At 40.0% G+C, this 27,923-nt stretch overlaps 1 protein-coding gene across 1 annotated transcript in view; it reads left to right on the top strand.

The window, feature by feature from the left end:
- Window positions 1-27,923, top strand: part of LOC126458357 (protein OSCP1-like) — a 60,685-nt gene that overhangs the window by 26,624 nt on the left and 6,138 nt on the right. The window contains exon 4 of the mRNA XM_050095328.1: window positions 11,431-11,584. Within this exon, the coding sequence (XP_049951285.1) occupies window positions 11,431-11,584 (154 nt within the window). The remainder of the gene's footprint in view (window positions 1-11,430; window positions 11,585-27,923) is intronic.

Raw genomic sequence — 27,923 nt, 5'->3', positions numbered from 1 at the left:
ATTGCTCCTTCATTAGAGCCAACTACTGCTAGTTTAGTTAACCCATTTCTGAAAAACACCCCAGAGGATGTTTGGACATTGACAGGTTGTAGCAGTTTGCCTACTTTTGTTTCTTCATTGATTGTCCTCTGTGTCAACATACTGCGTAGATACACTGGCTGAAAAGTGGGGTTTGTAATTTGGACACTGACTACTGTAAATAATGTAGCCGACAGATGCACAGTTGCGTCTCAGTCTTTTACTTTCACTGTTTACCCCCCTCCCCCCCTCCTCCCCCCGCACTATTGATTAACCTTCGATAAGCCTCATTAGTAGGTTTCAGGCGAACTTCCACATACTGCTACAATAGTTTACTGTTGAACATCTACGAGCTGTAAAAACCTAACCACACAGTTCACAGTCTTTCAAATAAATTGAACAGTCCCTGTCATTGTTTTAACACATGGCCTATTGGTGTAACACTTGTTTCACTGTTAAGTTGATGCATTGTTGTCACTCTAACAAATACAGGTTCCTCGTCTGAAACTCAGCCATGGACTGACTGTCTCGTGACCAAAAATCGGGCCCTTATATATCATCACAATAATAGGCCCTGAAACTACACATTGTTTTATGTTTAATTTACAGAAATCACAATTAAAACTTAACTCAATAAATTAACTGAGTACATAAAAAATTGGTTCCTTTGAACAGTTTCTTCTACTACAAGAGTTAGGCCGAATTATTTGTTTAAATCATGAAATTAATGTATATCATTATGTAAACAGTACTTTTGACAAAACTGTTAATTAAATTGGAATTAATTAAGGGCTGGCTTTGCTAACATATTTTCAAATAGAGCCAAATAAATACTTAAAGAATGCTAGTGTTTTGTCTTCCAAACGTTTATAATTATTATAGAATTTATATTTGTCTATAAGTCAACAATAGAATTTAAGTTATGAAACAATTACTGATTTCACCCTATAGCAAGGATACTAACTAGTGACAGCCAAAATAAATTAGAAAATCAATTACATACATAAAATTAAGCACAAAATTAGATCTGGTGTTATATTCTTTAAAGCTGAAGGCTAATAACGTCTCTCTTTTATGAAAATGCAAATTATATTGACGTATGTTAATGGTACTTAATTCAAAAATGAAAAAATGAATTTTAAGGAGGCAGATGGCAAAACAAGAGGGGAAGTAAAATATCTCACCTTGCTTCATCAAAAGGTTACCTAGAAGCAGCTGCAGGGCTGTGTTTCTGGACAGACAAACAGCTGTTACAGATGACCAAGTTGTGCTTAACAGGTGAAGTAACGACATGTGTGATATATCGTGAGGAGCTGAAGACGGCTCATACACTCCAGCAGGGTAAGGAAGGGCTTGTGTAGCACAATAAGGAACAGAACTGTAAGAGTTTCTTTTGCAAGCAGCTGAATGGAATGTCACAGAGACAAAATAGATTAGTGGAAAGTTTTCTTTATAGGATAAGAATGATAAAAGCGTGAGTTGATGGGGAATGACAAGACACACAAGTTAATGTGCCGGGAAACAGAATATAGAGCACTGGATACTTTCCTAAGGGGACTTCTACATAATATTTGAAGGGAGGGTGCATACAGAAAACCCCAAAGACTTTCCTGCAGCCATGAGGATAGCCACAGGGGTACAAGATAAAAGGTGTATCTTCTCTGTGCACGTGGGCCGCATTCAGAAGCAGTCACCAACCAAAATGTAATAAGTGTGGAGTGGCTAGGTTCCATGAACAGAATTGTAACAGTAAAAAGTGAAATGGGTAAGGGCGAAGTAATCAGTCATTAAACACCATGGGAACTCTATATTCACTGGAAGGAATTTCCAGTAAGTTTCACTGGTATGAAGGCATATGCATAGGTGGAATTTTGCTTAATTGGTATAAAAAATGGTTGAGAGCATAAGGTAATATTGGACACAGACACTACATGTCTCTGGTAAGTATGGACCTCTTTGGTAAGAGGGAGTGGAAGCCTCTGCATTATAGTAAATAATAATGTGGCATTGTTAGGTTCAGCAATACTGGAGTTTTTTTAGTATCTGACAGTGGTTTGGATTCCTTACCTGGCACGAATATTGGTAGGGAGAACATGTCAGAGGTACAAACAAAGCTGTTGGAGGAACATACACAACTGAGCATTATAGTAGAGATTGAAAATACTGCTTCAGTTGTAAGGTTTTTTGCTATTTTGTCAAACACTGACATTTTGAGCCCGTGGCTATGTACAAAATATAGGTTGACTCTTACACAGAAGATTGCAGCAACTTCTTAGTGTGTGAGTGATGCTTTACATTATCTGCATTCATATACATAAAAGAGTGCATTATACAGTTTTCGTTGCTGCAAGATCTTAAGCAGTCTGCACTGGAACATAATGGTGTGTATTCTTCATCGGCACCACCACCCTAAGTCAGTTGGGGAAACAAAAGGCGAAAGCAAATGTAAAATGTGGACTAGCCATCTGAAGATGAACGTGTTAGTTTGGAACCGGTAACAGCACTGTTTAAATACACTCCTGGAAATTGAAATAAGAACACCGTGAATTCATTGTCCCAGAAAGGGGAAACTTTATTGACACATTCCTGGGGTCAGATACATCACATGATCACACTGACAGAACCACAGGCACATAGACACAGGCAACAGAGCATGCACAATGTCGGCACTAGTACAGTGTATATCCACCTTTCGCAGCAATGCAGGCTGCTATTCTCCCATGGAGACGATCGTAGAGATGCTGAATGTAGTCCTGTGGAATGGCTTGCCATGCCATTTCCACCTGGCGCCTCAGTTGGACCAGCGTTCGTGCTGGACGTGCAGACCGCGTGACACGACGCTTCATCCAGTCCCAAACATGCTCAATGGGGGACAGATCCGGAGATCTTGCTGGCCAGGGTAGTTGACTTACACCTTCTAGAGCACGTTGGGTGGCACGGGATACATGCAGACGGGCATTGTCCTGTTGGAACAGCAAGTTCCCTTGCCGGTCTAGGAATGGTAGAACGATCACCAGTGGTGTACGGCCAGTGTAGGAGATCGCTCCCCACACCATGATGCCGGGTGTTGGCCCTGTGTGCCTCGGTCGTATGCAGTCCTGATTGTGGCGCTCACCTGCACGGCGCCAAACACACATACGACCATCATTGGCACCAAGGCAGAAGCGACTCTCATCGCTGAAGACGACACGTCTCCATTCGTCCCTCCATTCACGCCTGTCGCGACACCACTGGAGGCGGGCTGCACGATGTTGGGGCGTGAGCGGAAGACGGCCTAACGGTGTGCGGGACCGTAGCCCAGCTGCATGGAGACGGTTGCGAATGGTCCTCGCCGATACCCCAGGAGCAACAGTGTCCCTAATTTGCTGGGAAGTGGCGGTGCGATCCCCTACGGCACTGCGTAGGATCCTACGGTCTTGGCGTGCATCCGTGCGTTGCTGCGGTCCGGTCCCAGGTCGACGGGCACGTGCACCTTCCGCCGACCACTGGCGACAACATCGATGTACTGTGGAGACCTCACGCCCCACGTGTTGAGCAATTCGGCGGTACGCCCACCCGGCCTCCCGCATGCCCACTATACGCCCTCGCTCAAAGTCCGTCAACTGCACATACGGTTCACGTCCACACTGTCGCGGCATGCTACCAGTGTTAAAGACTGCGATGGAGCTCCGTATGCCACGGCAAACTGGCTGACACTGACGGCGGCGGTGCACAAATGCTGCGCAGCTAGCGCCATTCGACGGCCAACACCGGGGTTCCTGGTGTGTCCGCTGTGCCGTGCGTGTGATCATTGCTTGTACAGCCCTCTCGCAGTGTCCGGAGCAAGTATGGTGGGTCTGACACACCGGTGTCAATGTGTTCTTTTTTCCATTTCCAGGAGTGTAGATGAATAGCATTGTAAAAAGTGGCTGATTGTTGTGATCTTCTATGTAAGAGTCAGTGTATAAGGTTTTTTATTTTTCAATGCTTTGACCAGTTTCAAGCTGTTACATACTCATCATCAGACGTGATACTGAAAATAAACAAGAGACTGAAGCTAATAGTAACTTTTACACACATTAGGACACATAAGAAAACAAAAAAGAAGTACCATGTAACATTTTAGACAACAGTGGCTGGGCTAGGTGTGGTAAAACTAAGTCAATGCCAAAGTGGCACCAGACAATGGAATGGATGACTTTCCGGGTAAAGAAGAATGGAATGAGCACCAGGACACTTACACTTTGTGCTGTGATCCTGAGAGCATGAAGTAGCATACACAGAGTGGATAGTAAAGTAGTGAACTAGCCTGGTCGTTCACAATTTGAATTAATAATTTACATGCAAAGGGGAAAATATAAAGAATTTCATAAGAGTTGTATGAAAAGCTTACGTTATGAGTGAAAAAGGAACATATTGAAACTGGGACAGTACAGAATTGTAGTAAAACTACGGATTAGGAGCTACTTAAAGCTTACAGCTTATGCATAAACCGCTACACTAAATGAATTTTTTCCCCTTTTCCATGAGAGGCAAATTTTTTTTTGCGGTGGTGGTGGTGGTGGTGGTGGTGGTGGTGGTGGTGGTGGTGGCGGCGGTGGGGGGGGGGGGGGGGATGTAAGGCGATGTGGAATGAAAATAGGAGCAATACAGCAAGGTAATGAAACTGCTAGCCGAAAGCCAGTAATTCAACAAGGCCTACATAAGATAAGATATAAGACAATTAAATTGTACATCATGAATGAATTTTAATTTAGTGGGGCACAATAAATTAAAAGAGGACTTTTGCAGCTGTGCTGGACAGAAACTGGGAAGACCTTGAAGTTCTCATTATGGGAATAGGCATGCGCCATTTAGTGGGTATCCCTAATTAAGGGACACTAAAGCAGTGGCAGAAAGACTGACCCAGTTAAGAAAAATACATGTGTAATTTCGATTTCCTCTAAAATATTTAAAATAGACCTCTTACGCTGGATATGTAAAATGCTGCTATCAGTGTTTATAACTGAGATGGAATTATTATGGTCTTTCAGGTGATTAGTGAGGGCAGATTTAGAACTGGTAAGGTCCTGATGCTTTCTTAACCATATGCTAAAGGAACAGCCCATTTGGCCTATGTAGGTGGAAGGAGACTCACTACATTGGGTGCGATAGACAGTTGTCATCTCTAGTTTCATGGTGCTTCAGTAGGTGTCCAACCTTACGGGGCATATGGAAGGTGGGTATAATCCCCTCTTTTGTAGGCCATTTACTGATCCTAGGAGGTACAACACCTACATATAGGATCCTGCCAAAACATGTTTTGGAATTATCAATACTAGTAGATCACAGGGTAATTTCGAACCAATTGTTGGATGTAACTTTTGATTGCATTGGGCAGAGGAGAATGTCAGTAGAATTTGGCTGGTAATCATTAGCATGTACTATAAATTTAATGATATCCAATTCACGCTGGTAGTTTTGTGTTGAGAGAGGGACTCTAATTGTGCCTTAAAGCACTGGATGAAGGGCAGCCATTTGGTTAGCAGTGTTATTACTTTGCTGTATTGCTCCTATTTTTAATATGTTGCTTTATTGCTATTGCTGCTAGCTATTAAATATTATAGGGGTTTCTGACTGTGAGGACTTAAAGCTTAAGCTACCTTCCATTTTGCTTAGTAGGAAGATTATTATTATTATTATTATTATTATTATTATTATTATTATTATTTTTTAGTAGGAATGGCACATGACTATTCTTTTAGCTCATGATTGTGGCAAATTATCCCACATCACCTTATGTGTCCCCATTAAATTAAAATTGCATTCTGCTCACAGAAGAGGAACTCCATTTCTTTCCTGATTCAGTGCTACATCCGCCATGCAGATGGCATCACCTTGCCCGCTGCTGCCATTGCTTGAGGGATGATGCCACACACTCTCTGTCTGTTTGGGTGCTTCTGATAGTTGCCTTCTCAGTATTTTCTTCACTGCTGTAGTTTGTTATGAAATAAAGGTATTTTCTCCTAGCCAGTACTCTTGCTATGTCCGATCATTGTCCACCACCTGCCACCACCAATTCAGCCATGCCCATAGTGGTGAATTGGAGACATCCTGATCTATCACACCTGGCATCACCACCCCCTGTAGGGTCACTAACCCAGGCTGCTACGCTATGGATTATTTAAAGACTCAACAGCTGTAGCTCTGAAGTTACACAAGATAAGTGTTTCTGCTTAAGCTTCAGCTTTCACCTCCCCTATCGTGCAGTGGCCATTGAGGCCAGAGCCCCCCGCCGCAGCCGTTGTCTCCTCCCCTACAATGCTGTCTGCACAGATACAGGCCAACTTGTTTTGTGTGCACTCTACCCATGACTTCAGCTTCTTAAATGCCACAGGCTTAGAGGCAGTGAAATCTTCTGAAGTACTGATAACTTGGCTTCTTGATAAATCATCTGAGTGATATTTATGCTAACAATGCATTGGAGGTAAAATATTGTTGTTTTGGACATATCGGATTTGTGATATATCTAAATGAGTTACTATAATCATTACTATTGTTATAGTTGTTAGGTTGAAAATATAAAATTGTTATATTTTCATTTGTTGTAATGATATGTAAGTCATTGTTGACTTACACACGTTTTGCCAAGATTTTTTTTTTTTGTAAAAAAAGTTTTTAATTTAAAAAAAAAACTATAAGGCAGGTTACTTACCCTTAACTAATATTAACCTAGATGAGTCGGAGAGGAAGTAGTATTTGGAAATCAGCAAAATTAACATAACTTTACAGTGTCTTAATTTTTTTATTAGGAACTGGAGGCACAAATGTGTGTGTGATGTCACGAAATACCTATACCACCAAAAAGTCAATATGAATTGTGTGAAAAAAATAATTAAGTACTACTTACCATTTGAATGTCAACCTCTGTAACTGATTGGTCAGCACAGCTGACTGTTGTGCAGAGGACCGGGGTTCAATTCCTGGCCAGGCCAGGATTTTTCATTGGTGGAAGGACTGGTATGGGGTGCACTCAGCCTTGTGTGGTCAACTGAGGAGCTACTCAACTAATTGGTAGTGGTCCCAGGGTCAAGAAACCCTACAATGACTGGGAGATTGGTATGCTGACTACATGTCCCTCCATACTGCATCTGATGATGCCATTGGCAGAGGATGATACACCACTCAGCTGGGTGTGATTAGCCCATCAGGGCTATCGGAATCACTATCAGAGAGGTTGCTGAGGATGTCGGAATATCCTTTAGGTCATGCCAGCAAGTTTTTCAGATGTTTTGGGTGTGAAACATGTAGCTGCAATGTTTGTTCTTAAATTGTTGAATTTCGACCAAAAATGACATCACGTAGACATAACTCAGTAATTACTGAATGAAGTCGATAATGATACAGAACATCTAAAGAAGGTTATAACAACGAAACATAGTTATATGGGTTTGACATTGAAACCAAGGCCCATTCGCCCCAGTGGAAACTGCCTAAAGACCCAAAACAAAAAGATCGACAAGTTTGATCATATGTGAGGAGTCTCCTCACTGTTTTCTTCGATTACAGTGGGATAGTGCATCTTGAGTTCCTGTCTTATAGGCATACAGCCAGTAAGGAATACTGTTTGGAAGTTATGTGTTCTTTGTGTGAAGCAGTCTGAAGAAAACAACGAGAATTGCGGGAAAACCACTCAAGGAAATTTTTTCATGGTAATGCGCCTGCTCACACCTCAGTGTTTCTTCATGCTTGTCTGACAAAAAACAAAATTGTTATGTTGCCTCAGCCACCATAGTCACTAGATATGGCCCTCTGCGACTTCTTTCTGTTTCGAGGATGAAGAGAACCACGAAAGAACTTCATTTTGCCACCACTGATGTGATAGAAACAGAATTGGCAAAGGAGCTGAACACCATAATGAAACGTGAGTTCCAGAAGTGCTTCCAAGAATGGAGAAAGCACTGTACAGGATTGTTATATCTGAGGGGTATTACTTTGTAGGGGACAAAGTTGATGTTGATGAACAAATATTCTTTCTTGAAAAACAAAATTCCTTTTACTTTTTGATCACACCTTGTACATTTTAATCTGAATGCTTTCTTCTAAATCTCTTACAATTAATTGGCTTCATCCAATCAGCTTGTGCAGGCAACGGCATTGATTGTAACACCAAATGAAACTATACTGCATTTCTGGGCTTTAAACAGTTGTGTAGCTAGAATTGCAATTTTCCCTGAAATATCTCAGTTTTTGCCATTTAACTGCCATGTTTTGCATTGTGTAACATCTTGTTCACTTTAGGTAAGGTGAAAATTACTCTAGCTACCTCAGTGATAGTGTCAGTATTAATGAATTTTGTTGTTGTTATGTCATAACATAAGTAAAATGTGAAACTCAATTAAAGATGCAGCCTCAGATTGAAAATACCTAATGAGAGCACTTCTTGTACCCATGGAATGAATGATGGATCTTCGCAGCCTCAAGAAGATCCAACTAATGCAAGACGAAACACTAATAAAGAACAAAAAAGTAGAACTGAACAAAAAGATAAAAACACTTGGGAGGGAGAACATTAAACGTAGTAATGTAGACTGGAAAGAGCGAATAGATTGTAGACAAGGTGGTGAGGAGAAAGATTGATATCCTTGGAATGAGTGAGACCAAATGGAAGGGAAAGAACTCAAAACTGCTGCGAGGTGGGTACAAATTAAACTGGCTTGGTCACAATAAAGTGGCAAAGAATGGAATGGGCCTTGTTTTTCACAAAGGCATTGACCCCACGACAATTGTAAACTTTATAAGTGAAAGGATAATTACAGAGTGAACATGGGGAAGAATAGTTTCACTAAGTTTATGTGCCTTAGTGAGGGTCCAGTGATGATAAAAAAGTGAAGTTCCTTGAAGAACTGGAAGACCAAGTAAGAGAAGATTAAATAATGGTAAGTGGGGATTTGAATGCTCAGATCAGCATTGATAAAAATGGATATGAGGAAGTGATGGGACCTTTTGGATATGGAAAAAGAAATGTTGAAGGTTTAGAAATTCTGAATCTGTGCACAAGGAATAAGCTTTTAATAAAGAATACATTCTTCAATGAACGAGATAGCCGTAAGATTAGTAGTATGGCTGGGATGGAAAATCTAAGACAGTTATCGGCTATGTCTTGCAGACAAACTAATTGGAGAAAAGCGAGGGACTCTAAACTTATACCAAGGAAGTGGTTGGATAGCGATCACAGGTTACTAGTAGCTGATCTAAGTTATAAGGTTAAAAGAGTGACTGCTCTACAAAGAATGCTTGAAATTCAGGAATGGAAACTGAAAGAAGAAGAAAATAATAAGAAAAGTTTTCAAAAGTTTGTAGCACAAAAATTGCCAGGAACGGAGACTGGTAGTGTGGACAAAGAATGGAACCTGTTTAGAACATCAATATTCAGTGGTGCCGTGCAAATATGTGGCAAAACAAAATGTAAAGTAAAGGAGAAAGAAACCAGTTGGTGGAACAATAGAGTACAAGATACAATTAAAGAATGCACTATAGCAAAGACGAGCATAAGGTGGTGATACTGGAACAGGAATATCGATAGAAGAAACTCCAAGCGAAGATAATAGTGAAAGAAGAAAAGAAGAGTTGGAAAATATTCACCAAGAAACTAGAACAACATAGCAGGAGGAACCAGAAACTATTACATAGGTTGTTGAAAAGTAAAAGATCTGACAGAAAAGATATAAAAGTGACTGAAACAGATTATGGGAATATTATCAGGGACAAAGAAGGCATCAGGGAAGTGATGAAAAATTATTTTGAAATCTTACTTAATGGATAAAATGAACAAGAAAGTGACACTGAAGTCATTCAAGCTTAGGAAGAACAGCATCCAATTTCATGGGGAGAAACTGAAAATGCTGTGAAACAAATGAAATGTGGGAAGGCAGCAGGAGTCGATGGACTGACAGTGGATATGATGATTAAGGCAGCTGGAATCCAAAGAATACAGTGGTTATGTCAGATGCTGGGGTTGATATGGAAAAAGAACAAAGTGCTGAATGATTGGGAAAATGGAATCATAATACCATATTTTAAGAAAGGAAATAGAAAGACATGCACAACTACTGCGGAATCACAATGCTATCACATTATCTAAAGGTAATGGAAAAGATCATGGAAATAGACTGAGAAAAATCCTAGAACATCAGTTTGAGGAACAACAGAACGGATTCAGAAATAACGGGGGAAATAGACTTCATGTTTTTCTTCCGTCAGTTAATGGAACAATATTGGGAAAAAGGAAATGAGCTGATATAGTGTTCCTGGATTTGGAATAAGCATATGGCATTGTACCAAGGGGTAAAATATGGAAATGTTTGAGAAAACATAATGTCCCTCCTTCATTAATTTAAAAAGTTCAGATACTGTATGAAAGTTGCAAAAGCGGTGTACAAGTAGGAGGTAAAAGATCAAAATGGTTTAAGACAAAGAGAGATGTTCGGCAAGTCAGTTCACTTTTCTTGTTACTCTTCATTATACTCATGGACACAGTCATGAAATAAAACAAGAAAGATCTCAAAATGAGCTCCACCATATGCTGTTGACACACTTGTTTTAATATTGTAAAGGAAAGATATCTCGATCTACATCTACATTTACACTCTGCAAACCACTGTGAGGTGCATGGCAGAAGGTGTGTCCCATTGTAGCAGTTATTAGGGTTTCTTCCTATACCGTTTACATATGGAGTGCAGGAAGAATGAGTGTTTGAATGCCTCTGTGCGTGCAGTAATTACTGTAATCTTGTCCTTACAATCCCTGTGTGAGTCATACATAGGGGGTTGTAGAATATCCCTAGAGTAATTATTTAAAGCCAGTTCTTGAAACTTTGTTAATAGGCTTTTTCGGTATAGTTTACGTCTTTCTTCAAGAGCCCGCCATTTCAGTTCCTTCAGTATCTCTGTGACACTCTCCCATGGATTAAACAAACCTGTGACCATTCGTGGTGCCCTTCTCTGTATACTTTCAATATCCTCTGCTAGTCCTATCTGGTATGGGTCCAACACACTTGGGCAATATTCTAGGAAGGACTGCACAAGTGATTGGTAAGCAATCTCTTTTGTAGACTGATTGCACTTCCCCAATATTCTGCCAATAAGCCGAAGTCTACCACCTGCTTTACCCATGACCAAACCTATGTGATCATTCCATTTCATATCCCTACAGTGTTACACCCAGGTATTTGTATGAGTTAGGCGATTCCAACAATATTATAGTCATACAGTCATAAAGTTATTGTGATATTGCTCAGTGAACATGTATTTAATCTGCCAGGAAGTTTCATGTGTGTTGTTTCAACATACTTTTGGATGTAGTCAACTTTCTCTTGTTCCTCTGTTCGCTGTGTAGCTTGTTTTCTTCTGTCAATATTTTAAAATATACAATACATTTTCCTCTTATATACAGGGTGTGATATTCCTGGTGAAATACGTTCATATGATGAAACTGGTGAAATAAAGGATGTAACAAAATTTGATGGTTGTGGAGATTACCAAGGCACCAGGCAATTGGGATCATTTGATATTCATGGCAATAGGAATACAGATTTGGGCTGTAATATGTAAGTATTCTTTGCGCCCATCATAAATTGTTGACTATATTAATGTTCTGCTATGATCTCTTATCTGAATTCAATTAACTTCTCATTTATGTATAATTTTTATGTTCAAAAATTTATTTGTGAACTAATTTTCACATACAGAATGTGGTGCGGTTTTCCTTACTGCCGTCATTATTCTTACAACAATGTAGTTAATACTGCAGAAATCTGCTAAGATGGCAGGTATACAACTTGAAGAGGTCGCGTAAATACACTCCTGGAAATGGAAAAAAGAACACATTGACACCGGTGTGTCAGACCCACCATACTTGCTCCGGACACTGCGAGAGGGCTGTACAAGCAATGATCACACGCACGGCACAGCGGACACACCAGGAACCCCGGTGTTGGCCGTCGAATGGCACTAGCTGCGCAGCATTTGTGCACCGCCGCCGTCAGTGTCAGCCAGTTTGCCGTGGCATACGGAGCTCCATCGCAGTCTTTAACACTGGTAGCATGCCGCGACAGCGTGGACGTGAACCGTATGTGCAGTTGACGGACTTTGAGCGAGGGCGTATAGTGGGCATGCGGGAGGCCGGGTGGACGTACCGCTGAATTGCTCAACACGTGGGGCGTGAGGTCTCCACAGTACATCGATGTTGTCGCCAGTGGTCGGCGGAAGGTGCACGTGCCCGTCGACCTGGGACCGGACCGCAGCGACGCACGGATGCACGCCAAGACCGTAGGATCCTACGCAGTGCCGTAGGGGACCGCACTGCCACTTCCCAGCAAATTAGGGACACTGTTGCTCCTGGGGTATCGGCGAGGACCATTCGCAACCGTCTCCATGCAGCTGGGCTACGGTCCCGCACACCGTTAGGCCGTCTTCCGCTCACGCCCCAACATCGTGCAGCCCGCCTCCAGTGGTGTCGTGACAGGCGTGAATGGAGGGACGAATGGAGACGTGTCGTCTTCAGCGATGAGAGTCGCTTCTGCCTTGGTGCCAATGATGGTCGTATGCGTGTTTGGCGCCGTGCAGGTGAGCGCCACAATCAGGACTGCATACGACCGAGGCACACAGGGCCAACACCCGGCATCATGGTGTGGGGAGCGATCTCCTACACTGGCCGTACACCACTGGTGATCGTCGAGGGGACACTGAATAGTGCACGGTACATCCAAACCGTCATCGAACCCATCGTTCTACCATTCCTAGACCGGCAAGGGAACTTGCTGTTCCAACAGGACAATGCACGTCCGCATGTATCCCGTGCCACCCAACGTGCTCTAGAAGGTGTAAGTCAACTACCATGGCCAGCAAGATCTCCGGATCTGTCCCCCATTGAGCATGTTTGGGACTGGATGAAGCGTCGTCTCACGCGGTCTGCACGTCCAGCACGAACGCTGGTCCAACTGAGGCGCCAGGTGGAAATGGCATGGCAAGCCGTTCCACAGGACTACATCCAGCATCTCTACGATCGTCTCCATTGGAGAATAGCAGCCTGCATTGCTGCGAAAGGTGGATATACACTGTACTAGTGCCGACATTGTGCATGCTCTGTTGCCTGTGTCTATGTGCCTGTGGTTCTGTCAGTGTGATCATGTGATGTATCTGACCCCAGGAATGTGTCAATAAAGTTTCCCCTTCCTGGGACAATGAATTCACGGTGTTCTTATTTCAATTTCCAGGAGTGTATATCCTCCCAAAAGTTAACAGTTTGAGACTCACCACTGCTGAATAATCTAGTTTTAAATTGTATGATGGGATATCAAAAAGTTCGTTACACATTATCATGGCAGGCCGAGTACAGTCCCCTTCAGAGTAGTTCCCTTCAGCAGTTATACACAGGCAGAGTTGTTGTTTCCTGTCTTGGTAGCAGTGCTGAAGGACTTCAATTGGTATGTTCTTTAACAAGTCAGTTACATTATTTTGAATGTTATTCAGAGTCCGGAGTTTTCAAAGATCCCAGTCACGGATTCCCCAAGTTTAACACAAAATGTGATGTCATAATGTTACTCCAAATTCCATTGTTCCATTTTTAAAACACACACAAAAAAACACAGCTTCACTGACGGTACTCTCGAAAACCACATGATAGCTGTATGAAGCTGAAACTTGGACTGAGCACTTGGAAGGATGAACACACCAGTCTACACAAGCAGAACAACACAGCAGCGCCAGGTTGCTCACAGTGTTGTCAGTCTCATTACTTTTCTCATACACCTTGTACATTGAGTGATGCGCTACACTTGAAAGAGACGTGGATACGTTAACCATACATTAGACAAAGATACATTAACTCTGTAAACAACAGTCAGAATGTTCTACCAATAGTTCAATCCCCTGATGATAGAAATTTGCACCTTAGTCAGAGTTCCATCCATGAACCGCTGTGAGGATCCTCATCATTGGAAAATCTCTCTCCTTCCAGATGTTTTTTCAGCTTGCCAAAAAGGGGAAATCTGATGATGCAAGATCTATACTTCCCAATAAGCATCACCGTCTGTGCAGCCTCAGCCAAATTGTTACGTTTCACTTCAGCTGGATGTGACCTTGCGTTTGGTCCATATACCAACAGATATTCATGGTGAATCTTTTCGCAATTTAGACTTTTGCCCACAAGAATTGTACAACACCGCATACTTCAAGTTTGGAGTATGTTTCCAAGTGCTGCATTACTTGAGTCACATGCTTTGATACATCTGTTGTCTGTGTCACAGCAGATCTGTCTCTGCAGGAAATGTGCTCTATTCCGACAATGTGCCACTCTGATTGTGGAATGATCTTAGGATGGGAAGATGTGTGTAAGTTACCTACCTGACATCGTTTTCCAAAATTTTTGAGAAAGTGATATATTCTAAAATAGTATCTTACTTGAGTAATAATCAGTGTGGATTTCATATGAGTTGTTCTACTGAGAATGACATTTACATGTTCACTCACCAAACTTTACAAGCATTAAATAATAAAATAGTGCCAGTTGTATTTTTTACAACCTGGTCTAAGGCATTTAACTGTGTGAATCACTATATTCTCCGAGACAAACTGAAGTTATGTGGTATTGACGGTATAACTTACCAGTGGACTAACGTCATACCTAATGAAAAAAATGCGGAAAATTGTACTTAGTAATTCTGGCAATGTAGTGTGGGGACTTTATTCTGACTGGAGAGAAATCATGCTCAATCTTAGGTGCACTATTGTTCCTCATATATGTAAATGATCTTCTGTCTTTTATACTAACAGCAGAATTAGTTTTTTTGCAAATGACACCAATATTGTAATCAATCCAAGCATACATACAGAAACAGAAGAAATGGTAAATAATGTTCTTCAAAGTATCATTGACTGGTTTTTGAGCATGTGGCAAATTTTTAAAAATTATGTTGTCATGTGTGTGCAAAATTGATCATGCAAATGATCCATGGGACATGAAGCTAATTAACTAACTTTCTGAAGTCTCTACATACAACACACTATCTGTATTTGTTTAGGGCCGCAGAATATGGGATGCTTTATGTCAAGGTAATCAGCTTTCTGTTTTTGTATGAACACTGTCAGTGATTTGAGGGCAGAGTGGATACTATTAGACAACAAACAAACTTTTTCATGTGCTTTGATGATCAACTTATACCATGTTGGAAAATAAAAGAAATATATTTTTTTAAATAGATTTTCCATTTTACCACCAACACATCAGACACATTTGTCTTTTCTGCAAGTGGTGCTCGTGATCCAGACAAATGGCTGAAAGAAAATGAACAATGACATCTGGACAGTTTATAAGTGCCATACATAACATTACAGTAATACTCGTTCTGTAGGTCATGAATACAACATTTCATAATGATGTGGAACATGTCAGTTTAACATAAGTTTTCTTTACACAATATAATTAATTATTTTTTTTACAGTTACTACTTCATATTGAAAATTCATCTATTAAGTAGATGGAGTTGCCATTCAGTAATTCTTTTAATTTGTTTTTGAAGGTTGGTTGGCTATCTGTCAGACTTTTAATGCTATTTCACAAATGACCAAAGATTTTTGTGGCTGCACAATTCGCCTCTTTCTGTGCCTAAATGAGATTTAACCCAGAATAGTGAAGATCATCCTTCCTTTTAGTGTTGTAGCTATGCACTTCACTATTACTTTTGAATTGGGATGTGTTGTTAATAACAAATTTCACAAGTGAATATTTGTATTGTGAAGGTACTGTGAATATTCAGAGTTCCTTTAATAAATGTCTGCAAGGTGATCTTGGGTGGGCTCTAGCTAATATTCTGATTACATGTTTTTGTGCAATGAATACTTTTTTGCCTTAATGATGAATGACCCCAAAATTTGATGCCATATGAAAGCAATGAATGAAAGTAGGCATAGTAGGTTTTTTTATTGGTGTGTTTATCAACAAAATTTGCAATAACGCTAATAACATAAGTAGCTGAACCTAACCGCTTCAGCAGATCATCAATGTGTTTGTTCCAATTCAATTTCTCATCAATTCACACACCCAGAAATTTTGAATATTCTGCCTTAGCAACAGACTTTGTTTCAAAGTCTGTGTGTATCAGGGTTTTTTTGTCATTTACTGTACAGAATTGTATATACTGTGTTTCCTCAAAATTTAGTCAGAATCCATTTGCAGAGAACCATTTAATAATTTTCTGAAAGACATTATTCAAAATTTCCTCAGCTCATTCTTGTTTGTTGGGTGTTATTACTATACTTATATCATCAGCAGAAAGAACTAGCCTTGCATCTTCATGAATATACAGTGGCAAGTCATTAATATAAGTGACATCATTCTTGAGACTTCCCCAGTTAGAGAACTCTGCAGGTATTTGCAGACTGTGTGTACTGTTAATTTCTTCCTTCTGCATTCTTCCAGTTAAATATGATTTAGACAATTTGTGCACTGTCCCATTCGTACTACAATATTTAAGCTTATCTAGAAGAATTTCATGATTCACACTGTCAAAAGCCTCTGATTGATGTAAGATAATGAAAGGTAATAATGTCAGATCTTCATTCCACTGTATCAAACACTGTATTTTCATATTCTGTTCATGCACAACTGATTTCAAGACTATATAGTCTCATCAGGTACAAATTCTCTGGTACTTATTTCTTGAGGCACGTTTTTGACCTTATGATGAGATTATGTAGTCTTGAAATCGATTTTACATCAAAATAAACTGTGATATAGTTGTGTGAATATACTGATTCTATGACTGAAATAAATGAAACAGCCAAAAAAAGTTCTACGGATGATGAACACACAAAGGACTTCATGAAAATAGTATCTGCTTCTTTCAGAACAGATTTGATGGATTATGTGAAAGGAATCAGATTTTCCTATTGATTGTCTTCTTATTTTAGTTATTGATCCATTCAAGTAATAGTGGCAAAAAGCAAGGAAACTGCATCGTTTTCTGGACGTCGAAAACTATGATTGACAAAATTATGTGCTACTTAAAGTGACACTGATTTTTGTTATTTTAGAGACCATTTCATTATTCCCAGCAACAAGTATTACAAAGTTTTTGAACTTTTCATCAATATTCCCATGTCCAACAATACACTTTTTGATTTATCAAGTATTCATGGCGTGGTTGATTAATGGTGTGCTCCCAGGTGTCCTGCTGAGTTGTCGTTTCCATTTTATGCACAAAATTTTGATGATCGAACCAGCCATATTCTTCAGGTGCTATGCGTTCTGCTGTTATGTGTACCCGCTGCTGGACTCCAATCAACCATGAGCTGTTGTTGGTCTCGTGCCTTTATTAATAGCTCAGTTCAATTCCCGACATCCACTATGTCCTTTGATGCTCTTTCGTTTTCAGAGCTCACACTGATATTCAGTGAATTGCAAATTCTCTCAGTGTTTTCAAACCCTGATGAATGTGGTGGCCAGCAAGATCTTAATAAACTGAGTACCAGATCTCATTGTTTTTCATTTTGTGATTATATTCAAGCTAGTGCTCAGTGACAGCTGATTGGCTTCGTTGGTTTAGTCAGGTGTGTCCCTGATACTGTTCGTCTTGGTTTGAGGGGGTGAAATACATTGAGTGCCATGTTTCTGCAGGAGTCTACTGATCTTTCTGGATATTGGACCAGTATAAGGTATATAAGTGATTGCTGGCTTCTCTTCCTCAGTCTTAACCTCTTCCTCAGGTGCTCTTGATTTTGTGTGCATTGTGCATTCAGTTTGATAATCTGAGTACCATTTCTTCAAAACATTGTTTGTAGGTGTTGTAATTGTTCAGTTAGCTCCCTGTCTTAAAGTGTTAGACCTCTATGCACCAAGGTCACTGGTACCAAATTTTTTGTGACACATGGTGATGGCTCAAGGCATGGAGATAGAGATCAGTATGCTTTGGTTCGCAAAGACTCTTTCCTTCTCGTCCTGTGTGGTAAGTCTCCCCTAGCCCACAGTTCTGGGTGACTTTCCCACAATCCACCCCATTTCCTAGACCTCTTCTGTCTTTTTCCTTCACCCTTCTTCCTTCCCCTTCAACCCTTCTGCCTGAAGAAGGAGCCTTTGGCTCTGAGAGCTTGCCAATCACAACAGTCTTTTATGTGTGTGTTCTGCCTCCACTTGGTGAGTAGATTTTTTTTCTATCCAACTAAATAATTTTATCAATAATTGATTGTCTTCAGATATTCTAATTTACTCACTTTATACTTTAGTAAAATAAGATCGGATGGCCTATATGTTAAAGTTATACTGACAGTAAACATATTTTGTGGATTTCTGAATGAGTTAATTGTATTAAGTCATGAATTTTATCACACAGTAATCCATTTGAGGTGCTGAGAATCATAAGGGCCTAAGCACTTCACTGTCAATTGTGAGATTGTAGCATTTATTCATGCTTTTGAAATCTGTTGACCTTATGGTGATCAGGTGCTGTAGGCCCACATTGTATTCATGAAAATTCACAAAAAGTTGTATCATTGGTTTCTCTAATATTCACATAAATGTGAGATTGAGGGTGGCGTGCTATAGGCACTTGTAGATCTCAGTGCCTCATTTGTATTCTAGTCAAGTGACTATGTTGGTAGACATTACTACTTGAGTTTAATCATTTCCATAAACGGTACTTTGTAGTTGAAGTTGGTTGTTACTGAGTGGGAAATGACTTTTGTGTGCATGTAAACATGAACTTCGTTAAATCTACTTTAAATGCTAACAGAAAAGTAAAGCTGTGAGGATGGGTCATGAATTGTGCTTGGGTAGCTCAGTTGGTAGAGGACTTGTCCGCGAAAGGCAAAGGTCCCAAATTTGAGTCAGTCTGGTGGACAGCTTTAATCTGCCAGGAAGTTTCATATCAATGCACACTCCGCTGCAGAATGAAAATCTCATTCTGTAAACAGAAAAATAAATTACCAGGGCAGCAAAGGAACTAGGGCCACTGACAACACATCCTTTGATTGGGAGAGTGATGAAATCAAATAAGTGTGACTACAAGTGAACATTTAACAAGGAAGTATACAGTTCGCACAAATTATTGTATGGGTACAGCGTAAGAGTATCTGATTTTCAACCCAGAAGTAAATTCATGAACTAATACATCTGTTGCCGGCCGGTGTGGCCGTGCGGTTAAAGGCGCTTCAGTCTGGAACCGCGTGACCGCTACGGTCGCAGGTTCGAATCCTGCCTCGGGCATGGATGTGTGTGCTGTCCTTAGGTTAGTTAGGTTTAATTAGTTCTAAGTTCTAGGTGACTGATGACCTCAGAAGTTAAGTCGCATAGTGCTCAGAGCCATTTGAACCAGCCAATACATCTGTTAGGGATCTTGTACATTTGTCCAAAAAAAAAAGGAAAAATATGAAAACTCTCACTTTCACAAAAATGTGAAATGGAGAATTGCAAAAGCTTACACATTATTTCATTATTGCCCTAAACTGCACTTAATTATGTACAAAACAACAAAATTCCGCAAAAACAATTCTTTCTCAGACTAATTTCACGCTCTCATATTTGTCTGAATCTAAAAATTTGTGAACAAACTGAATGTATACCCACGAGCCACCACTGCTCCTACAGAAACATGACAGTCACTCCATTTAACTAAGACAAAAAGTATTCTTTGTAATGTTAAAGATAATCTAGGCCTCCAAAAGCCAGGAGTGTATTGCATTTCATGTGAATGTGGGGCGAATTATGAGAACTGTCAAGGAGAGATGCAAGGAAAATCAGTGACACACATGACAAAAACAGCCAAGCAAATCAGATGTCGCTGAGCACTGGCTTGAATATAATCATGAAATGAAATACGATGGGACCAGTAGTGTGGTGCAAATGCCGAGTTCCTGGGACAGCATAATTAGAGAGTCTATTCAAACAAATTTATTAGGATCTCACTGGCTGTCACATGCACCAGAGTTAGGAAATGTTGAGAGAATTTGCATTTCACAGAACATCAGTGTGAGCTGTGGAAAACGTAGGGACATCAAGCGGTGTAGTGGTGTCATAAATTGAACTCAACTATTAAGAGCAGTACAAGACCAAAGCAGTTTAGAGTCTGGTTGGAGTCCAGGCAGGGTTACACATAACAACAAAACTGCAGCTCCTGAAGAAGATAGCTGGGTCTGCCGTCAACATATTGTGCATAAAATGAAAAACAACTATTGTGACTTGGCAGAACACACCACTAATATGATTATTGTTTCTAAGTGGATCAAGATGCTCTGATGTCTAACTTCAAACAGTATCTTACCTGGATTCAGAACCTCCTGATTCCATTGTCATAAAAATATAAATGATGCAAGGAAAATTCTTGGAGTGTAGAAACAAGAAAACCTCTTTCTAGAAATTATTAAATTTATGTAGAGGCATAAAGGCAATTCAGTATTTATCTTTAGTAGGCCCAACTCCCATTATAGCTGATACAGAATGCAAAAAACTACACACTACTCCTAACCTTCAAAACCATAGGCTCCTGCTTCATGACAAGAAAAATGTGTTACAGAGAGTCGGGTGAATACACATCAGTTAGCATTGTGTCAGCATCGGTTCAAAGATTATTGGAGAGAATAAAACAAAATAAAGTGCAATAAACAGAGAAATGGGGGTGGCCAGGAAGCAACACTGAGAAGTATAAATAAAATATATAAAAATAAAAACACTAATGGCACCAACAAAGAAAAGAGGGGGAAATAGTTAAAGTAGATCAAGTGTAGAAAGGTGGCAGAGTGAAAAGACATAACAAACAACAAAAGTTATTTATATTTTCTTCTCCTCTAGGTTCCTCCCTTGTACACTTCTTGTTAAACTGTAACTGTCCTCACTTGCCTCACTCTGTTCCATGTTTACTTCTCACTCTATCACTCCCTTTCTCATGATTTACTTGAAGCTGACATACCTTCTACACCCTGTGATGTCCTTTATTTCAATTTTGTAGTCTTTCCTTCTCAGACAAGATGGATTCTTGGGAAACATGCACTCTGTCCCTCCCCTTCAATGTTGACCAATAATTTTTCCTCCATGAATAATGAACCTGTGCAGGTTCAAAAGTTCAGTCTTCATTTGTATGTTGGGTCTGCTGAAGATAAATACTGGGCAGCTTGTCAGTATCTCTGTGAATTAGTGAAGAATTTCTCAAATTGAGGCCTGAACTGACATCATCTGTGACTGTCCTAACTTCTGGAACATACAGCAGAGTCCCACTAATCCGAACCCCAGTAATTCAGTTAATTGAACATGAAAAATGTTAGTCTAAGTATGGAAAACTGTGTGGTAAACTGCTTTACATACACATTATTTTAATTTACCCAGTACAGGAAACATGTATTAGAAAAATTGGCAAGAAAACATTAGGTTTAAACAATGCATAACAGTGAAAGAAAAGCTGTCAAACTTACTAAAATACAGCAGACATTTTATCCCTACTTTTTAGATGACAAAAACTCAGTCATTGTTTTTTGGTGTAATGAAGACAGTCTGTTATATGATGCTTAGTTGTGCCATCATCTCATAAACATCCAGTGAGCAGGTGTAGCAGTGGGCTGTTGCTTCCATTAATGTAGCGCGAGGTCAAGGGCTTCTACTGCGTCACTGTGTGGCACCAGCTCTCATTTGTCACTTTCAGGCTCGTTGTCACATCCGTCACAGCAGTCCACTTCTTGCTGGTCTCCAGTAACAGGAGCAACTAAATCTGCGTCAGTAAGGTTCTCCACAGATGCCGCATCCACTGCCATCCACTCATCTATGTCTCCTTCACTAGCTTCTTCACATCCAGGGATTGTATCATTTGTAGCAGATTTTCCCCTTCATTTTCAGCTAGGTTGTGCTGAAATTCAAGAGATGTCCACAGTTTTCTCTACTATTTTCTCAGAATATTTTCAGAAATATTCTGCCATGCCTCAGCGGCCCAATAAACAACATCCTTCACATTGGTCTTTTTTATTTTGTCCACTATAGGAATGCTATCATCTTGGATCAGCATTTGTAAAAACTGTTTTCTGTAAATCAGTTTTAATGTTTGCAGTATGCCCTGGTCCATTGGCTGTAGAAGTGGTGTAACATTTGGTGGCAAAACCTTCGCCAAAATTTCTCCATCACACAATTCCTCAGTGCTGGGGTGGAATGGTGCATTATCAATCAAAAGGATTGCACGGGGAGACAAATGATTTACCTTAGAAAACCCTCAAACAGAGGGAACAAACTGACCGTGAAACCATTCTTTGAACAGCTTGCCATCCATGCATGCTTTCATCTTGTTGCGATAATATACGGGCAGGGATTTCGTGTTGCAGTTTTTAAAAGCTCTGGGCCTAGCAGCCGATCAGCATTAAAGGCAGCTTGTGATTACCAGCAGCATTGCTGCACACTTATAAAGTCACACAATCTTTGCATATTTTAAAACCAGGCACATAGTCTTCTGCTTTTGATGACAGCCTTTTTGTTGGCAATGCCCTAAAATTAAGGCCAGTCCCATCAGCGTTATAAATTTGTTGGGGAGAATACTTTCACACTCTTATCATATTTTCAAACTCACCCAAGTATTCCATCTCTGCATGACAGTCAGAAGAAAGCTTCTCTCCAGTAATTGTTAGCTGACAGATTCCATGACGTTTTTTGAATCTGTACAACCAACACGTACTCACACTAAAAGACTCATCACCATTCATTAACTTGTTCAGGTAAACAGCCTTCTCCTGAATCAGTGCTCCACTCAAAGGAGTTCCCCTTTCTCTTTCCTGCATAAAGCAAAGGAAAAGAGCTTCATCTACTTTATCATACTGGGACTGTTTCAAAGTCTGCCGAATTTTGAGCGTTTACCTGATGACGTTTCACAGGATTGTTCAAGCTTTACTCAGTTCTTCTTCCAATCACAAATGGTTGCTTTACCAACACCCAGTTCTGTTGCCAATGTAGATACATTATCACCATTGTCTATCTGCTTCAAAGCATTCAAATTTTCTTTGAGAGTTAACGTTGTATGTTTCCGTTTACTCATGACAAAAATACGTACACCACTACACCTGAATGAATACAATACAACTGTTAAGAGTGCCAGCAATTGATAACTAACATAACCAAGCACTTTGCGAGCAAACTGGCAGTGCACTGATCTCAGAAACTTTGAAAGTCTCAACAATGCACAACAACAAGGGCAGGGAGTGAGGATGAGCCATTGTTCCCACACGTGTTCCCATTTGTTGCCGTGGTGTACCTACTTATTAGCTCGGTATACTTTATTCTAGAAAATTTGTCACCATAATTCTGGCTAATCTGAACAAATTGGTAATCCGAAAAAGGTCCGGTCCCAATTAGTTCGGATTAACGGGACTCTACTGTACTTCTGAAACCATATGACAGTCCCAGACCATTGTCTCTACCTGAACAGTTGTTACCATTTTAAAACTTGTTCATTCTTGAGCTTTTTACATATGAATGGACACAGAACTGTACATCTTCAGGACAGCCAGTAGGAGTGCTCTACAAAAACACTCAACAGAAGATAGTTCTGAAAGTTAGGATTAGTATTTTACCACTTTCAAGTATTCCTATTGGCGGTACAAGAATTTTTCTTCCTGGAGGTATTACTGGATAGGCTACTCTGCCTCCTTGTAATTTAACAGTTTTCTCAATTGGATTTTCTTACTGATACAAACAATTTATTAACAAAAATATTCAATTATTGATAATATAATGTAAATGGATGGATAAAAATATCTACCCACCAAGCAGTGGCAGGGGAACACACACACAAAAGGATTTAACTTCCATAAGCTTTTGGACCAATGGCAGAAGAATTGAAGGGGAAGGAATAGGGGTAAAGGGAAAGTACAACTAAAACAATCTAACAGCTCCTCATTTGATTAATACAGTTGTCATATACGATATACATTCCTCTTTGGATATTTTTGATCTTGTCACTCTGAAGGGCCCTTTTAGTGCTCGTGTGGTGTTGGAAGCATGACAACATACTTGCTATGACATAATAGCATCTGCTAGTAAACTCCAACTGTCACACACAGCCTAAGGAGCACCTCTAGCAAATAACATTATAACACAAATATCTGCACTAACATAGGGTATCCTATGCAAAAATGTGAACCTGGGTGCTATTTGAGATATCCCTTTAGTTAAACAGTAGTAAATGACGTGGTTACTCATTGATATATGACGATGAGGGTACTCTCTGACTTTTGAGGGAAATATCCAAAATTTAACTATGCAAAAATTGTGTATTCTCACACTTATCAACAGTCATGTGTTGATCTTCAGTCTTCCTTTCTTGTCTCACTGTAGAAATTATTAATTGATTGTCTTAGATAACTGTGGAATTTTGTGGTAAGAGTTGATAGCTGGCCTATAGGAAAGAAACACCCCCCCCCCCCCCCCTCCCCCGAATGGAGTTGCATACTTGCATTCATTGATACAGGCTACGAATGCCAATGTCTGGATTTGAAATTGTGTACTGCTAACAGTTTATACACTCCCTCTTAGCATCTTTCACTGATCATCTCAAGCAAGACAAAACAGGAATATTGTTCAAAGTCAATCAGTCGCAAGACACGCAAAAACACAAGACATCCAGCTTCCTCAGAAACAGATGGAATTCACTGAATTTAGTTATATTCTGCCAAGTTTGCCTCAGTCATTAAACGCCACCTCCAGCTAGCTATAGCAGTAGTGATCTGATATAAAGCAACTATCTACTGAACATGTGGATGTCCATGAAACCACAACACTTACCTAGATGATCAGAAAATGATTAATTATAATTAATGCCTGCACATGATAAATACACTTGGTCATTCATTTAAGCTTTCCATATTGAAAAAATAACTTCAATGATCACTCACTCTTGACATAATATTCACTATACTCATGAAATGTCACTTCTACCACACAGGGCCAAGACTTGTGACCAACGCTTCACCTTTGAGGACTGCAAGCAGAGTCCCTCAGTTTTATGAATTCCAAGCTGCTCCATGAAATTGTTCCAAGCTGTTCCAAGAAATTGTTGGATCATTTAGGCCTTTCGGCCAATCTAAGAAGGAGAAATGCACACATTTCATTGGCCAATTCATATGCAATCTTTCCTTTGACATGTCATCAGTGATGTTGTTCTCCCTGAAACTGTGTTTTATTTTGGGGTTTAGATTGCAGTTGTAGGGCAGGAAGCAGACTACTTCGTGGCCTCTGCTCTCAGCTGTTTTATCCACTACATACACTTTCATGGCTGGTTTGTTTCCCTTTATTTTAGATAATTGTTTGGCTTTCCTTATTGAGTTGCTGCAGTTTGTCTATCTTGAACCACTCTAACATCGTAGTCTTGAAATCGTATTTATTAGGCACTTTGTTGAACTTCCCACTGTGATGTGGTGCATTATCTGTACGTCACATAATTGGGTGGAATATTAGGAACCACCATATCTGCAACCTCCCCATCCCCTCCCGTTGACATCTGCTAGTTTCATCAACTTCAAGATGTTTGCAAGTTAGTAGAAACAGTTACTTGCATGAAATTTCCTGACAAAACTGTATGCCAGACCAGGTTCACAGGTCTGAGTCCTGGTCTCGCAAGCAATTTCAATTTGTCACAAAGTTTCTGATCAGCGCACACTTCACTACAGAGTGAAAATTTGTTCTAGTTTCTTGCGTGTTGCTGCAGGTACCCATCAGTTTAGTTCATGTAAGTTGTTTGTGTTCAGTACCAGTGTGAGAACATGAGTATCGAAAAGGAGAATGGGAAAAAGACAGATGGGTTGAAACAAATGCACAATTGCAATTGACACCACCAGTCAAACAAGTGCGAAATGAGTTTACCAATCAATTTGTTTTAGCAGAAGGGAAGGTAGAATGGCAGTACAGATGCCTTTAAATTTTAACTGATTTTTTTAATGTTACTGTAAACATAAATGCATTACAGTTGTGATAAAAATAGTAAATACTGCTTGCAAAAAGTGAAAATTAAAATGCTGTCTGGTGAGATACCACACTGCATTTTTGTTACCTGTTATCGAATATTTGATTATACAATAGACAAGAGATTTTCAAAATGTGCATACGACATCCTCAAAGTTTTTAATCGAAGTCCTTTGATTTTAATTAATGGAATAGTATGGGGTGGTTTGAAAAGTTCTCCGAATCACCACGAGAGGTCAGTGCTAGCGCAATGAGTTGTTCACATCATATTCATTGGACTGTTGCCTGTAAACACGTGCCACATTAATGCTCTTGCAAGAGAGCCGTGGCAGTGATGTGGCTCTGTTGCTGTTCCGTCATAGTGATTTGCAAAGATGGAAAAAGTCAAGATTTGAGCATTGATTAAGTACTTCATAAAGAAAGATATGAAAGCAATGGACATTCATGCCGATTTCCTGAATACACTGGAGGACGACTCTACTCCTTCATATTCAACTGTTGCCAAGTGGACAAATGAATTAAAATTTGGCTGGGAGAGCTTTGATGATGATCTGTGCAGCGGTCAGCCAAGATGTGTCACTACTCCAGAAATCATTGCAAAAGTGTACAAAATGGTCATGGAGGATCACCAATGGAAAGTGTGTGAAATTGCTCATGCTTGCCAGAGGTCATCTGAAAGGGTATATCACATTTTAACTGAAGAATTAGAAACAAAAAAATTATCTGCAAGATGGGTGTTGCTGGATCAAAAACACATGAGAATGGACATATCGGAACAATGTTTGGCCTGTTTTAGGAGAAACAAATAAGATTTTTTGTGCCAGTTTGTGACCACAGATGAAACTTGGGTGCACTGCTATACCCCAGAGACAAAACAACAGTCAAAGGAGTGGAAACATGCTGATTGTCTACCACCAAAGAAAGCAAAGACAATTCCTTTGGTGGGAAAGGTCATGGCATCAGTGTTTTGGGATTCGAAGGGGTTTCTGTTTGTAGATTATCTCCCCACTTGGCAAACAATTACTGGAGAATACTATGCTAACCTCCTGGACAAATTGCAACAAAAGATATATGAAGAAAGGCCAGGTTTTGCAAGGAAGAAAGTAATCTACCATCACGACAATGCGCGCCCGCACACATGTGCCGTCGCCATGGCAAAATTACATGAATGAAGGTCTGAATTGTTGCCACACCCACTTATTCACCTGATATTGCTCCGGCAGACTTCCATCCTTTCCCAAAACTGAAAATTTTTCTTGGTGGACGAAGATTCGCTTCAAACAAAGAATTGATAGCCAGAGTTGACAACTATTTTGCAAGCCTGGAGGAAACTCATTTTCGAGATGGTATCAAGGCACTGGAACATCGTTGGACCAAGTGCTTAATCTACGAGAAGACTACACTGAAAAATAAAAAAGTGTCTGTGATGTAAGTACTTTTTTTCTATTCCATTCCAAGAACTTTTCAAACCACCCTCGTATTTCGTGGTAACATCAGTATGTGCTATCCTAACATTTTTTTATTTTTGTGTTATGCCACAATTTTTATTCATTAATAAAAATGAAACAACACTTTTGACTGCTTGGGCTTTAAGAATAACTGCAGTTCTGCAACAAGTACTTGCAGCAAGTTCCTGAAACAAACTTGCCCCAGTGACTTGAAGAAGTAAACTCGAGTAAGTTTTTGTTCTAATGTAAACACCTCAGCAAGTGCTTACAGAAGTTATTTGTTAGTGGACACAAGCCTTTTTTAATACTTTGTGTCTGGGGGCAGCTTGATGTTGGCAGTGCTTGCAGCAAATGAATATCCTTCAAGTAGTGCTGATTTTCTCCACTTGTGGCAGCACTTGTAAGATGTGTTTTTTTTTCTCCTTTTTTTCCCCCATGTATTATGATCACGAAATGTTTTTCACACACTTTGGATGACTTTCTAGGTTTTGGGTTCTGCTATCATTCTTGTAATGCTGTCAG

This window comes from Schistocerca serialis, chromosome 2, assembly GCF_023864345.2.
Source record: "Schistocerca serialis cubense isolate TAMUIC-IGC-003099 chromosome 2, iqSchSeri2.2, whole genome shotgun sequence".
In the NCBI taxonomy this organism is placed as follows: Eukaryota; Metazoa; Arthropoda; class Insecta; order Orthoptera; family Acrididae; genus Schistocerca; species Schistocerca serialis.
This window is presented reverse-complemented; position numbering and strand designations above follow the sequence as displayed.